The sequence below is a fragment of the Cyprinodon tularosa genome, unplaced genomic scaffold, assembly GCF_016077235.1.
Source record: "Cyprinodon tularosa strain WSP-4 unplaced genomic scaffold, ASM1607723v1 ctg758, whole genome shotgun sequence".
In the NCBI taxonomy this organism is placed as follows: Eukaryota; Metazoa; Chordata; class Actinopteri; order Cyprinodontiformes; family Cyprinodontidae; genus Cyprinodon; species Cyprinodon tularosa.
In genome coordinates, this window is record NW_024039516.1 from 166,839 (window position 1) to 180,532 (window position 13,694).

At 38.1% G+C, this 13,694-nt stretch overlaps 1 protein-coding gene across 1 annotated transcript; it reads right to left on the reverse strand.

The window, feature by feature from the left end:
- Positions 1-578: 578 nt before the first annotated feature.
- On the reverse strand, positions 579-6,429 carry zgc:172323 (uncharacterized protein LOC564165 homolog). Its single transcript, XM_038270237.1, is given in 12 exon segments — positions 579-892; positions 1,083-2,210; positions 2,309-2,433; positions 2,515-2,625; positions 2,718-2,828; positions 2,916-3,050; positions 3,137-3,232; positions 3,318-3,437; positions 3,876-4,025; positions 5,833-5,895; positions 5,897-5,987; positions 6,083-6,429. Coding segments are annotated over 12 exon segments (2,448 nt in total). The 5' UTR covers positions 6,307-6,429; the 3' UTR covers positions 579-798.
- Positions 6,430-13,694: the final 7,265 nt, after the last annotated feature.

The window sequence follows — 13,694 nt, forward strand, 5'->3', positions numbered from 1 at the left end:
ACTATTATCCTGAATATTTATTTATTGCTACATCGATAGCGTAACTAGAAGGAAACAGTTGGCCTCCTAGAGGCTGGATTCCATTAAAAAGTAGCCAATTATAGACAGTTTACTTTCCCAGTTTGGTTCCACCCTAAAGAAACAAAAGTTGACTTTAGCGCACAGAAACATGGGAGTAGGAGACAATCTGCAGGGACATAAAAAGCAAGACAGCAAAGAAGAAGCATGTGACATATCTGCGGCCTCATGATATTAAATCTGTACTCTGGTACATATGGAGAGCAGTTTCAAATACTGCCTGAATGAGTATTTATTATGTGTGTGCACTTTCTGACAAAATTTTGAATTCAGAGGGTTATTTTTATTTTTTTTATTAATAGGAAAATAGTTGGAAACAATTAGAAAAAAATTGTTACAGTTGTAAAATTTGTCCTTGGAACATTTTAAGTGGTGTAAATAGTTTTGTAAAGTTTTATGTTTACCACCAAACCAAAACCAGAAACAGCTGTATAAAATGACACTCTGAGGCATGAATCATATGCTTTATAAAGACATCAAATACACGGCGGACAAGGTAATTGAATGCTTGTAACTTTATTTATAGCAGGTAGAAAGCAAGGGGTGGGCGTCTAGAGGGCATGGTGAGCATATCAAGTGAAAAGGTCATTTGCGGTTTTCTAGTCCAGGCTATAGGGCAAAGGTCAGCACCCAAACATGCATGGGTTTTGGGTCAGTGCAAAGCTCAGAGGGGAGTGGAGGTTTAAGGGCGGGAGGAAGTCAATACAGAGTTTCTGCTCCTCAGTCGACATCGCAGTCATCTGCAGCACCACTGATGGTGTAGGTCTGCTCTTGGTGGTCCATCTCCAGCACATCGTCGTCCTTTTTAACCGTCCTATAGGGAAGGAGAAAAGACGAGACTTGGAATGAACTCAAACACCGGAGGGATACACTGATTATTGGCTCAATTGCAGTTCTATTTATATAAGCCATCAGTGAAACCTTTTCAGTTGTGTTACAGCTTCTTAGTTTTAGACAGGCTATATAAAGAAGCTTTGTTCCAAGATACCTGGTGGTACCTTTACCTAATAAGTACTGTTCTTCTCTCTGTCAGCTCCACGGCCTGCTCCACATAAGACTCGGTGTTGCCGTCATGTCCGTCCAATCCATATCCAATCTTGACACCACTTATGTCCCCCTTACCTGCACCGATCCTACCAACCCCAACCCCGCCTGACAAAGCGACACCTACATCATCTCCAACCTTCCCTACAGTTCCAGCAGTGCCCTGGATTCCTCTCCGCATATCCGAAGGACTCCGTCCTCGGCCTGTGCTTCCGTCTTTACCTTTTCCAATTTCAGCCCCAGCACCCCCTTTTCCGCTTGTACCACCAACTGCACTGTTTCCCCCCATTCTCATGGAACTAAACCCAGTGTCATTTCCAGCCACCCTAACTTCTGTTTCTACACCGTTTCCTTTTCTTATTCCAGTTTCAGACGCACCTGGAACACCTGGTGAGCTAAGGATATCCCCTTCTGCACCTGTTTCAGCTCCACTGCTGTCACCAGTTCCCCCAGAGCTAAATCCTACCCGTCCAACACCAGTATCTGACCCAACACCTTGGCCTTCGGCTTTGTCACCATGTCCTCCAGCTGCTAAGGCCGAGGTGTTACCATCTGCACGTCCAGGTCCTCCATTGCTGAATCCCTCACCACCAACATCGGTACTAAAACCTGGAGCAGAAGAGCTCAAACCCTTAGGACTAGTGCCTGAAGAATCAGCAACGGAGCCAACCTTACCATCTGTACCAGAACTAAAGCTTCCAGAGCCTGTACTAGTACTAATGGCACTCTGTCCCTCACTTCCACCATCAGTGCTAAGACTCCCATCAACTTCTCTGACACCACCTTCTCCTTCTCTTAGTGCTTGACCTCCATTCATGCTGGGAACACCTGCTCTACCAGCACCGGTACCTTCAGCAGTTCCAGAGCCTGATCTCATGACTCCTGTAACCATTTCTCCAGTCATTCCTGCAGCACCTCCAACTTCTCCTCTGCTACTTCCTATTGTTCTGCCACCGATACCACTTAAGCCATCAGTGCTTCCTCCACTAAGGCTCACCCCAGCACCAATGGCGCTCATGCTACAGCTGGTAATGGAGAGGGATTTCATCATGCCAGAGAGCCGCAGGTCTTCCCCCTCAATTAACTTTCTGCAAGACAAAAATAAAACAACAACAACATGTATTTGTCACACAGTTCACTGAAATACAGTAATGTAATGAATTATTGGGACTGTTTTTGGATGTACCTGTATGTCGTAATCTCGATCTCCAGAGCCATCTTAATGTTTAAAAGTTCCTGGTACTCACTCAGGTGTAGGGCAATTTTCTTCTTAGTGGATTTGAGCTCAAGCTGCAGGGTCTCAATCCGAGCCTGTGGGAACAGATGTGGAAAAGTGGTCACGTGATGACTGTGGCGTGATCAGGTGTCCACCCGGAGTGAGCCGATGTTTACCTGCAGCTCATCCAGTTCCTTCTTGTACTTTTCTTGTGTCTCTCGAATTTGGACTTCAAGGGCTTCATTTCTGGTCCTCAGGGAGTCCAAGTCCCTTTCTTTGTTTTGTATCTAATAGCATTTCAACATGGATGGTACAAATTACTGACTGGTACTGTATACTTTGTGACTGTTTATTAGCGTATTTGAATGATGAAACTTACATCCTTTTTGGCTCCGGCAATTTCTTCTCTTACGCTTCGAACTTTGTCTACGTGCCTTGATGTCTTTTTGGTTAAATCTTCAAACTTGTTTTTATACCATGAATCCATTTCCTAAAAAGACAAATTAGAAACCAATCTTAGACATCTGACTAAGAAGAGACAACAGATTTGGCTTTTACCTATTTACTGGTGACTCACCTGGAGGTTTTTGGCAGCGATATCATCGTACTGGGTTTGGATTTGTTTCAAAGCGCCAGCTAGATCAGGCAGAGAGAAGGCACTCTCAGCCGAGACGTGAGCTGTGTAGATCTGTTTCATGAGCTCTTCGATTTCCTACACATAAACGGTGAAAGTCAGGAATCATCTAGGAGGGGAAAAACTGCCGGAATACTTATTCCTCCCACAGAGATCTTAAAAACCTGATGATGGATTCGCTTCAGGAATTCAATTTCAACCTCCAGCTGCTCCAGCTTTTTCTCCAAAGCAATGCGGGAGGAGGTGGCTTTGTCGACATCCTGGAGAGAGAGCGACATTACCACATGTTTACAATCACAAAGTTGTTGTCATAAGTAAAAAATCTGGATAAAAAATTGTACCCACTGGACGGAAGGCTTCTATGTCTAACTCGGCCTTCTTTCGTAGCTCCAAGGCCTCCTCGTATTTGATTTTGATTGCCTCTAGTTGGCCAGCTGCAGCCTCCTTAGCAGCCAGAGAAATGTCCTGAAAATAACCAACAGTAATTCCCTTGTCTGTTAGGTTTGGATTTGAACACAAAGAGGTGTGCAGAATGTAGATCAACCCCTGTTGCATTTTGCTCCATGTCTTCATTCTCTCCCTCTCTCTCTCTGTGTGTTTGTGACTGTGTGCCTGCATATGCATGATCAAGTCATCATCTGTGCATGAAGCATAACTGATGACAGCTGCACTCCATGACACCTAAACTCACTGAGGCACCTCTCCATTTGCCTGCCAGAAACAGGCGCCTTTCACCAGGTAAGGAACCCTGAAAACACCAAGTTGACGTCTTGTAGCGTTGCTCAAACAGAGCTACTAAATCAGTGGGGTGTAAAGCTTCATGCCCTGATGAACATCTGAAATATAGAGAAAAAACAACAACAAAAAGAATCAGGAGATGCGCTATAAAGTATTCTGCCTCACCCGCTGGACTCTCATCTGATCAGCAATCTTCTTCAGCTCCTTCAGCTGCTGCTCGTAGAGCAGGCGCAGACCCGAAGGCTTCTCAAACCGGTTCTGGTAGGCCTCTATCTCTGCTTCCAGTAGCTTGTTCTTCTGCTCCAGCGATCGGACCTGTGAGAACACAAAAGCTCAGCTCTACTGAGATCATCATTCAATTACTTCTCTCTTCAGAAAAGTCATTTTAGACTGATGCGAAAATAATACTCCAATGCCAAATAAACATCTTTCAAGACTTTTATTACTTTTTTTCACACTGAAACCACCTTGAGTAAAGTTTTCCAAACAGAAATCCACTTATTGTTTCAGCTAGTCTCCCACAACAGCTTTTTTATCTCCTTAAACTGACTATTTATCTTCTTTGCAAACTTGCAAACCTTGTTGCTGACTTTTTATCTCATTTAAATCAAAAGTTTGTCTAGGCCATTCCTGGTATGAATTAACTTTGCTTTGACTGGGTAAATGCTCATCGCATGGAGGCTAAAATGTTCTAATTCTGAGCAAAGCATCTCCTTTCATACATTTTGCGTCCATTTTTGCATAATAGGTTAAAAGATGTGGAATTTTAAATGCTGGAGATATTGTATTATAACCTAGACCTGTACTTTGCACCGTTTAGCACAGAGGTCCCCAAACATTTCAGCCCCTGGCCCTAATAATAACAAAATATACACTATATTTATTTCTAAATATAAAAGATGGAATTATATTACTTTTAAAAAGTCTTTAATGGTATTTAGTGATTTTGTTGTTCATTCTAAATATATATCTATTTAACTGGAAATGTATTTGTTTGATTGTACATGTGATTTTTGTGTTGCTGCCAGCAAAGAAATTGGTTTGTAAATGAAAAAAATGCAATGCAAACTTAAAAAAAAACTTCTTAATAAAAAAAGATCTGATAGTAACTTTTAAGTTTCCTCTGAGTTTTTTTTTTTTCAATTTTCCATTTTTATTTTCTAAAAATTTTCTGTTTTTCAGATGAAGTTTTTACAAATTAGATTCAAATTGTTTTACAAACCACATTCTCTTCCTTTCCAGCTTGCTTATTAAGTGAGGAGCAAATATGCATTTTTATTTGTCTGCAATGATGAACATTTTTATTGATCAATGTCTGTGAGCGTTTGCATTGGGCTTCAAGTAAAGAAGAGAATGTGATCTATGTTACACTAATTGAAAAATTTAAAAGTTTAGACAAAGTTTTATTTAGAAAAATAGGTTCTGAAAAAAATTTAAATCAGAGGAAAGAGCAAAATTCTCTCAAAAGTCTAATTTTTGAATTTTTTTTTTTCATTTACAAATCCTGTTTGTTTGGTTGCAACAATAATGGACTAAAGTTTCCCTCCATAATGTTATATTTGATGTTCTAATCATATATTAGATGAATGAATAAAGGTTACATTCACTTCCTGGTAAATTCATATGAATGTATACAGTAAATGTTGCAGTGTTAAAGTAACACTAAGTCAGAGTGGGACCAAATGTACACTTAAGGTGTTACTTTAACACTGCAACATTTAGTGTGGATATTTTATACATATGTTGATATTTTGCAGCCCTCAGTATATACCTCACGCATTAGATTACAATGATGGTATAACCATCTTACGACCATCTATTTGGTGTGTCATGACCCCTGTTTAGGGAGCCCTGATCTAGGACGGGGACCATCTATTAAAATTTGGCCTTCCTGATGTTATCTGTTTTCTTATCCTACCAATCATCCTCTGAGATTAAATGACACCCCTTGGCTGGATTTTAATTAAGGGTGTCACAGTTAAAGGGGTGGAACACAAACACAACAAAGCCTTTTAATGTTTTTATCTGTTTAAAGAAAATGGTAAACCTTCCATTGACCTCCTTAATGTGCTACCGGGTGGTTATCTTTGAAATACAATCAGAACATAGATAATGTTTCTACCTTGTCGATGTAAACGGCCAGCCTGTCATTGAGGACGACCATCTCTTGTCTTTCGGTCGTTCGGGGTGCTGAGGAACTCCTGGTTCTCAGCTGCGGCAGCATCCAGGTCTATGGGACGTTCTCCACTTGGCCCCACACACACCAAGGCCCCTCCGCTGTCAAACATGGAAAAATATGACATTTTTTATGAAAGGAGAGAAAAAGGGATCAAATATGCCTCTTATTCTGCATTGAGTTTCTCTGCTCTTACCCAACTCCAACCAGCCGTGACCTGCGTGCAGCAGACACAGTCCTTCGCCCCACAGAGTCCACACACATGCTGCTGGTCTTGGCTCTTGCAGAGTAGCCGACGGAGCCATGACGGACCTCTCTCCTGATAGGGGACGGGCTGGACACCCTGACCTGGTAGGTCGAGCTGCTGCTGTCCTCAAAGTGACGGCGGTAGGATGAAATTCTCTCTGGGCTGCGACTCATTGTGGCAATCTGAGTAAATTACCCTATATCAGGAGTTTATGTGCAGCACTTCCACTTCTCCGCTCCTATTGTTCTCCTCGCCTGTCCGCCCCGAATCTGGTTTTATACCCCTTCATTGGCAGTAATGCTTCTACATGGAGCAGAACCGCCCAGCAGACGAGCTAACAGATGTGGAATGTCGAACCTCTGCTTAGATATCTGTCAGCAGCCTGTGAGGAGCAGATCTGGGCTGGGAAAACAGTTCGCAATGTCAAACGTTTCCTCAGAATACCCAGCATGATTAGGCTGGTTTTATTAGAAACTTCAGTAATCTGCTGGCTGTTATGTGCCACTAAGAGCAGGAGGACAGGCCTGGATCCAGTGAGGCGGGAGGCAGTCAGGCAGTAGGTGCAGCTCTGATGTGATGTGCTCTGATGGGACGAGGGACCTAATTGAATGCTGAGCAGAAGCTAGAGGGTGACCTGATAAGGCCGTGGAGGAGCCAGGTCAAGACTTGACGTAAATCAGGACTTATTAGTCTGGTCTGTTTGAAACATATTAAAACTGGAGTATTCGGGGAAAAAAGAAGGAATTAGCTGCTTAGGAAGGGGGGAAATGGAGTAAACGAAAGGAAAGGGTGATTATTGTGGGGAGTTTCCGGCTGACATGGCACAGTAATAAGGGGAAACATGAATGTGGTCAGGCCATTTCTTATCAACATGCTAGAGGGTGAAGTGCAATAATTGTTATGATAAAAGAGGTAATGTGTGTTAAAAGTCAAAAGGTTTTAAAACCTATAGTAAATAGTGCTTTCTTTTATCTAATACTTTTTATTAGATTTTATGGTTACAGGTGTTTAATTTCTCCAGGATTCTATGTGATCAAAACAAAACAATATCTTAGTTTAAAATGGAAACCAAATATTGAACAAAGAACTTAAATATGCAACATTAACACATTTTCTACCTCTATATTCTAATACATCTAATAAAATTCAGTATTTCCAGTTGCTTTAAATGTATATAATAGATAAAGTCTGTTTGTGTATGATTTATTCTCAGCAGGTCAGAAATGCATATGTGGAGTAATTTAAAGCCGGATTTTAGATTTAATAATAGTATATAAGCTTTGAACATTTTGCAGATGTCTATTCAATCAACAGTACAACTAAACCCATTAAGAGGCGACCTTTAACCTGTACAAACAGAGCACGCTGGAAAAAAAAGAAAGAAAACAAAGTTTTCCAAATGTTATAATCTTAGATTTAGCCGAAAAGACTTTGATCTTTTCTGTCAGATTATCACACTTATTTTTTAGTAGACTCCTCTCATAAGAAGTTTGATAATCTTGCATATAATTAATCTCAAAAGAAGATCAAAAAGACCTTCTGGCTAAATCTGAGAAAGACTTACATTTGCAGACATCTGCAGCGTAGCAGGGGCCAAAAAAGAATGGGTTAAATTGCAGACATACTCATTTTAGATTGCTCCAGTCACACTCTAAACATTCTGAAAAAATCAGAATTCTTATTTTTTTCCCATATTAAACTGAGATCAAATTTAAAAATCAGTTAACCTTTTTTTTTCCAGTGGCTCTAATCCTCTTCCGTACAAATAAGACCAGAAAAATTTACAGATTAAAGATGAACATCAAACTCAAGGGAAATCGGTGTCATATCATTTGTACCATATCATTTGATGGGAGACGACCAAGAGGGAAATCATAAAACTGCAAGACTGGAATTTGCCAAATTTCATTTTGAGAATCCACAAGGCTTCTGTGAGAATCAAATATGGACAGATGAGACTAATATATATATATGTTTACAGTAGGAAGATGAAGCATATAAAAAAAAGGAACACTATCCCTACTGTGAAACATGGTGGAGGCTTGGTTATGCTCTGGGGCTGCTTTGTTTCATCTGACACACAGTATCTGACAAGGGTTTGATTTCAATTTGGGTGGGGACACTATTTCTTTTCAGTTTCATTGGTCTGATGCCATTGGTCCTTTGCAAAAATATGCATGCTCTTTTTCTATGCTTAATGTAAGCATCAGGGCACATTTTGTTTAAAGAGAACAGCAGCATTTCTTGCTAAATTAATACAAATCTTATAAGCACTACACCCACTAGATTCTGTTTATCAATCACTGGCTCTGATGAATGCGGAATTTGGACTTTTTTCCACTTTGAAAAGGTTTGCATTTAAACTTACCAGTGACTAAGACAGTGTCTATTTAACCAAATATGGTCTAAATATGTCTGTTATATGTGGATTTATCCTGTGTTTTCTTTTGAAGATATAGAATTGTGCAGAGGTACGCAGAGGTAAACCCCATTCTTATTTTTTATCCAGTATGCTCTCTCTGTATCATGCAAAATAATACATTCAAGGGAAGGTAAATAAATGTATTGTATTCATATTTGCACTGGAACTATAAGAGGAACTGACACTGATCATTTAAAACATTAACTTCACTATACGATTTGTACATCTGGGCTGTAGTTACTTTCTGTAGCCCATTTCATGTATTTTATCTAAGGCTAATTAACTAATTTAGTAATTGATTAATCATTAACTGGAGTATTGGGCCACTAAAATGTGCCTTTAGCCAACAGCGCGACCCACTTAGAGCAGGAATTATTACAAGATTGTAAAAAATATGCAAACATTTTGCATTTGAGATTCAAAAAAAAGTTTTTGTCTTTTAATATTCTCCATCCAGAACTCCTCAAGAGGAAAAGTTTCTGTTTTCTGGTTTCATGGTTTCATTTAATAAAAAATCTTCTTTAAGGAACCTTTGGCTGACCTGATTATTAACCGATTCATCGAAAAAATAATCGACAGATTAATCAATTTGCGAAATAATCATTAGTAGCAGCCCTAATTTTATGGTAACATTCCTAACCCGTTTCTTCCATAATATAGCACTGAAGGGCAGCTGATTCCCCATGAGGCTGCCCTGCATCATGATATCTAGGTTTCCTATAATCATATAATGTTTATATTATACAAGTGCGTTTTTAATAGTAAAGGATTAAATGTAACACAACCTTTTTTCATCATCCTATATTGCTTACTGTCTGACTGTTTAAATTGCTCCTTATGCAACAACACTGTATTGTAAATTATAAACATGTTGTACATCAGATTATTGGTAGGGACAAGTAGGTCGGTCCAAAATTTTGGTAGGGACATGTCCCTATGGTCCCTATGCAAACCTACTCCCATGGTGTCTAAATCTCTGCGGGGTGAAATGAAATCTGAAGACTATCAAGGGATTCTAGAGAAAAATGTGCTGCCCAGTGTCAAAAAACCCAAAAATCACAGATAAAAACAGCAAAGAATGGCTGAGAGGGAAACACTGGATTATTCTAAAGTGGCCTTTTATGAGCCCTGATCTAGATCCTAATGAGCATCTTTGGACGGAGATGAAACATGAAGCATAATGTCTGGAAAAGACACTTCAAAGCCGAGACTGGATCAGTTTGCTCATGAGGAATGGACCAAAATACCTGCTTGAGAGGGAAAGAGTCAAACTGACAGGAATGGTTTGATAGCAGGGATTGACTCTAAAGGCTGTACAATAAACCTTGAAGTGAAGGGTATCATCATTTATGTCTTCTCTTTAAGAGAAAAAAGTCCTAAAATTACGAGAAACAAGCTGTATTTTCTGACAACTCTAACAAGAAGCATTGTCTTCCCTTAAGTTTAGTTTCAGTATCATTGAAAAGCAATGTTTGCCTTTGATTTGTTCATTTTCATAGAATTTGTATTTATTATTACTTTTGTAAGATTCAATTTATTTATATGACCATTGCAGGTTTTTCTTTCATTAAACAAGGAGCACCGATGATTTGATTCATGTGTGGACTGGACTGGACTGTACACTGCAAAAATTATCTAGAAATAATAAAATTTTCTTAGATTAAGTGTATTTACCATTAATTTTAGAAGTTAATTAATATGATTTGCCAATGGAATTAGTCTTTTTATTTTTAAAATAAGATAATTAGATAATATGCACTTGAAATAAGACATTGCAATTGTTTTTTCTTATTTTAAATGCTAATTGTCTTGTTCCATTCACAATACGTCTCAGTGATGTCCTCAATTCAAGACAAAATGCACTTATTTTAATAGAAAATGACTTTTTCAGATTTCAGATTTGCAGTGTAGCACCAGAGGGTAAAGAAACACATATCCCTGACTAAAAATCCTAATAAATTTTTTAATTTTTTTAGACTGTCCACAACCTCTTGTGGTTGTAAGGAGAGAAAATAAAGTTTGAATTCATCTGCATATATCTGCAAAGTGAGCAGCCATTCCTTCCCATTGATGTCACATCTCGCAGCAGCCTGGGATATTTGGGAGCTGATCAAATCTATGCGCCATGTGTAAAAGCATCACAATACTAAAATATTAGAGCTTTCATAGACTAAATAAAACCAAGTCACAGAAACGTTAATCCTCATGTTGGGTTTAGATTTTTTTTCCTCACCTGAGGGATCAGCACGGCGTGCCGAACTGAAAAACCCATTTGGATTATAAAGCTGGAGGTTGATTTATATGTACTTAAAGATTCTGCTTCCAGGAAAAGTTGTTTGATGGATCATAACCCTGCATGAGATTAATTTCTGGGATATCCTTTGGCTCGTTTCTGTCATAAAGTTGAGAACGGGGAATATTTTTTACATTTTAATGTGTTTTTCTCTTTCAGTGTCAAGCATCTAGAGTTGAAGAAGTTTTGCGATCGTCTTTCTCGAAAAACGAAAAATGTCTTAAATTAAGTGTATTTACCCTTAGTTTGAGTAGGTAAATGAGATAGTTTGCCAATGGAATGGGTATTTTTACTTATTTTTTAATCATTTTTACTTTAAAATAAGATAATATCCACTGAAAATAAGACAATGCAATTGTTTTTCTCTTATTTTAAGTGTAAATTGTCTTGTTCTTCTGGCAAAATGTCTATCTTACCTCCTTAATCCAAGTACAAATGCACGTATTTTAAGAAAAAAATTACTTTCGATTTTTTCCAGTGTAGATGTGTGAATGCACAATATTTTAACATGTTTCTAACTTAGAAATGATATGTTTGATGTAAGATTTAAGGTTTTATACCATAATTTACAATTTATTCAGAAGCAAATCATTGATATATATGCACCCAAAGAAAAAGAATTATGCTCACAAATGTTTCAATATGAAACTACGCGGTATATCAGGATTAGGAGATAGAGATGAGAAAATGAATGACGGTTGAATCATCTTTCTGATGAATATTTTTCATGAGAAACATAAAAACTGTAAGCAGGAAGTGAAATTAGAAAGAAACAGCTTATTGTTTCTAGCTGTTAAAAAAACTTCTATTGATGATTACAATAATTTGATTTAATACACTTATGATAGCTGCATAGTGGCGCAATTTGTAGCACTGCTGCCTTGCATCGAGAAGGTTCTGGGTTCTGGCCTCTGCATGGAGTTTAGATTTAGTTCACATCCTCATCGTCTTTATACCCGTCTGGCCCTTGTGCACGTCTCACCACCATGGGGAGCAGAGCATTCATTCACTGTGCCCCCAGCCTCTTGTACTCTCTACCAGCCTTACTTAAAAACACGGACGCACTTCTCCATTTCAAATCAAAACTCAAACCTCATTTGTCTAAAATTGCCTATTCTCTTTAATATTAATTTCCCTGTCCCAGCCTTTGAATATTTTAAATGGTTTTATTCTTTGTTTTCACTTTGTTTCTGCCATTGTGTTTTTATCTTTTGTACGGTGACCTTGAGTGTCCAGAAAGGAGCCTTTGAAATAAAATGTATTATTATTATTAAATGCTCTCCCTGTGAATTCATGGGTCTCTCTCTGGGGACTCTGGCTTCCTGCTACAGTCCACAAACCTGTTTTTGATGCCTCTTAGGTTCGTGCTGCCTTTCGTCCATAGACTGCACTGGAAAAACGATCTAGAAATAAGTAAAATTGTCTTAAATAAAGTGTATTTACCCTTAATTTGAGGAGGTAAATGAGATTGTTTGCCAATGGAATGAGTATTTTTACACTTAAAATAAGATAATTAGATAAAATGCACTTGAAATAAGACAATTCAATTGTTTTTTTCTTAATCTAAGTGTAAATTGTCTTGTTCCATTGGCAAAATGTCTCTTTTACCTCCTCAATCCAAGAAAAAATGCACTTATTTTAAGAATTAATGACTTATCTAAATCTCTATTTTTTCCAGTGTGTCATTTTGTATATAACGTATTATAATATATATAATCAACCTGTACTGCGAACGATGCAACATAAGTAGTAATTTATTGTATTTTCCCTTGATTTAAGCAAACAAATAAGACTATTTCCTAATGTAATTAGATGATTTATGTTTAAGTAAGAGGAAAAAACAACTTTTTTATTTCAAGTGCATAATAGCAAATTATTTTAAGGGTGAAATTTTTATTTGAGCTGTTCATTTAGCTGCTGAAATTAAGGACACTTTACTTTGGTTTACATCAATTTATATTAAATAGGCCTGAAATCAAAGTTTCGGGGGGTCAAAATAATTTTAGGCTTAACTCGAGATGAAAAGAGTACAAAGTTAAATCAATATCCAACTATTAAAGATGATATTCACTAGAAATAAGATGTTTTCTATGACATAAGAAACTTTGTTTTTCACGTGCATGAAAGCATCTTAATAGTCCCAGACCTCATTCTGCTCACCTGTTAGGTTTGAGTATCAAATGCAGCAAAGGCAGATTATTTGCTCATACATCTGGGAAGTCATTCTGAGTTCATTTTCATTTCACTGACAATGACTCAGAGTCAACAAGCTGCCTCTAAGCTTTTGGATCAACAGAAGCCAGATTACAGGTCATCACTTGTTACCTTCAAGATTTAAACACTTAAGATAACAGCAGATCAGCATCCTGTGGTTTGATCAATACTTTAGCTGTCGAGGTTTAGTTTAAAACCTTTATTAAGGTGAATGATGGAGGAACCTGTTAACCATTCCTGTAGGGTCAGTGGCAAATTCAACAGCAGCTATTAGATATGAGCCTTCAACACGGTAGATCATCATGGTTACTGTGGCTGTCACCTCAGAGTCTCTCTGCGTCTATTTATATCAGACGCTGGACACTGAATGTCCTCTCAGGTCAGCTCCAGTGGACATGTCCAAAAACGTCCCCCAGCAGTTCATGAAAAAACAAATAGTCTCCAGATTCGGTTGTAGATACAGAGTTTTATTATTTTGATATTTACAGAAGAGTTTCTTATTACATTTATAGATTTTATGACATTTCTGGACATTTGGCAACAAATCATCACCTTAAATAACTGGCATAACAGTTTCCATGGAGTGTTGCTTATTTGCATATTTCCCAGAAAATAGGGAGGTTTCTCTCAAT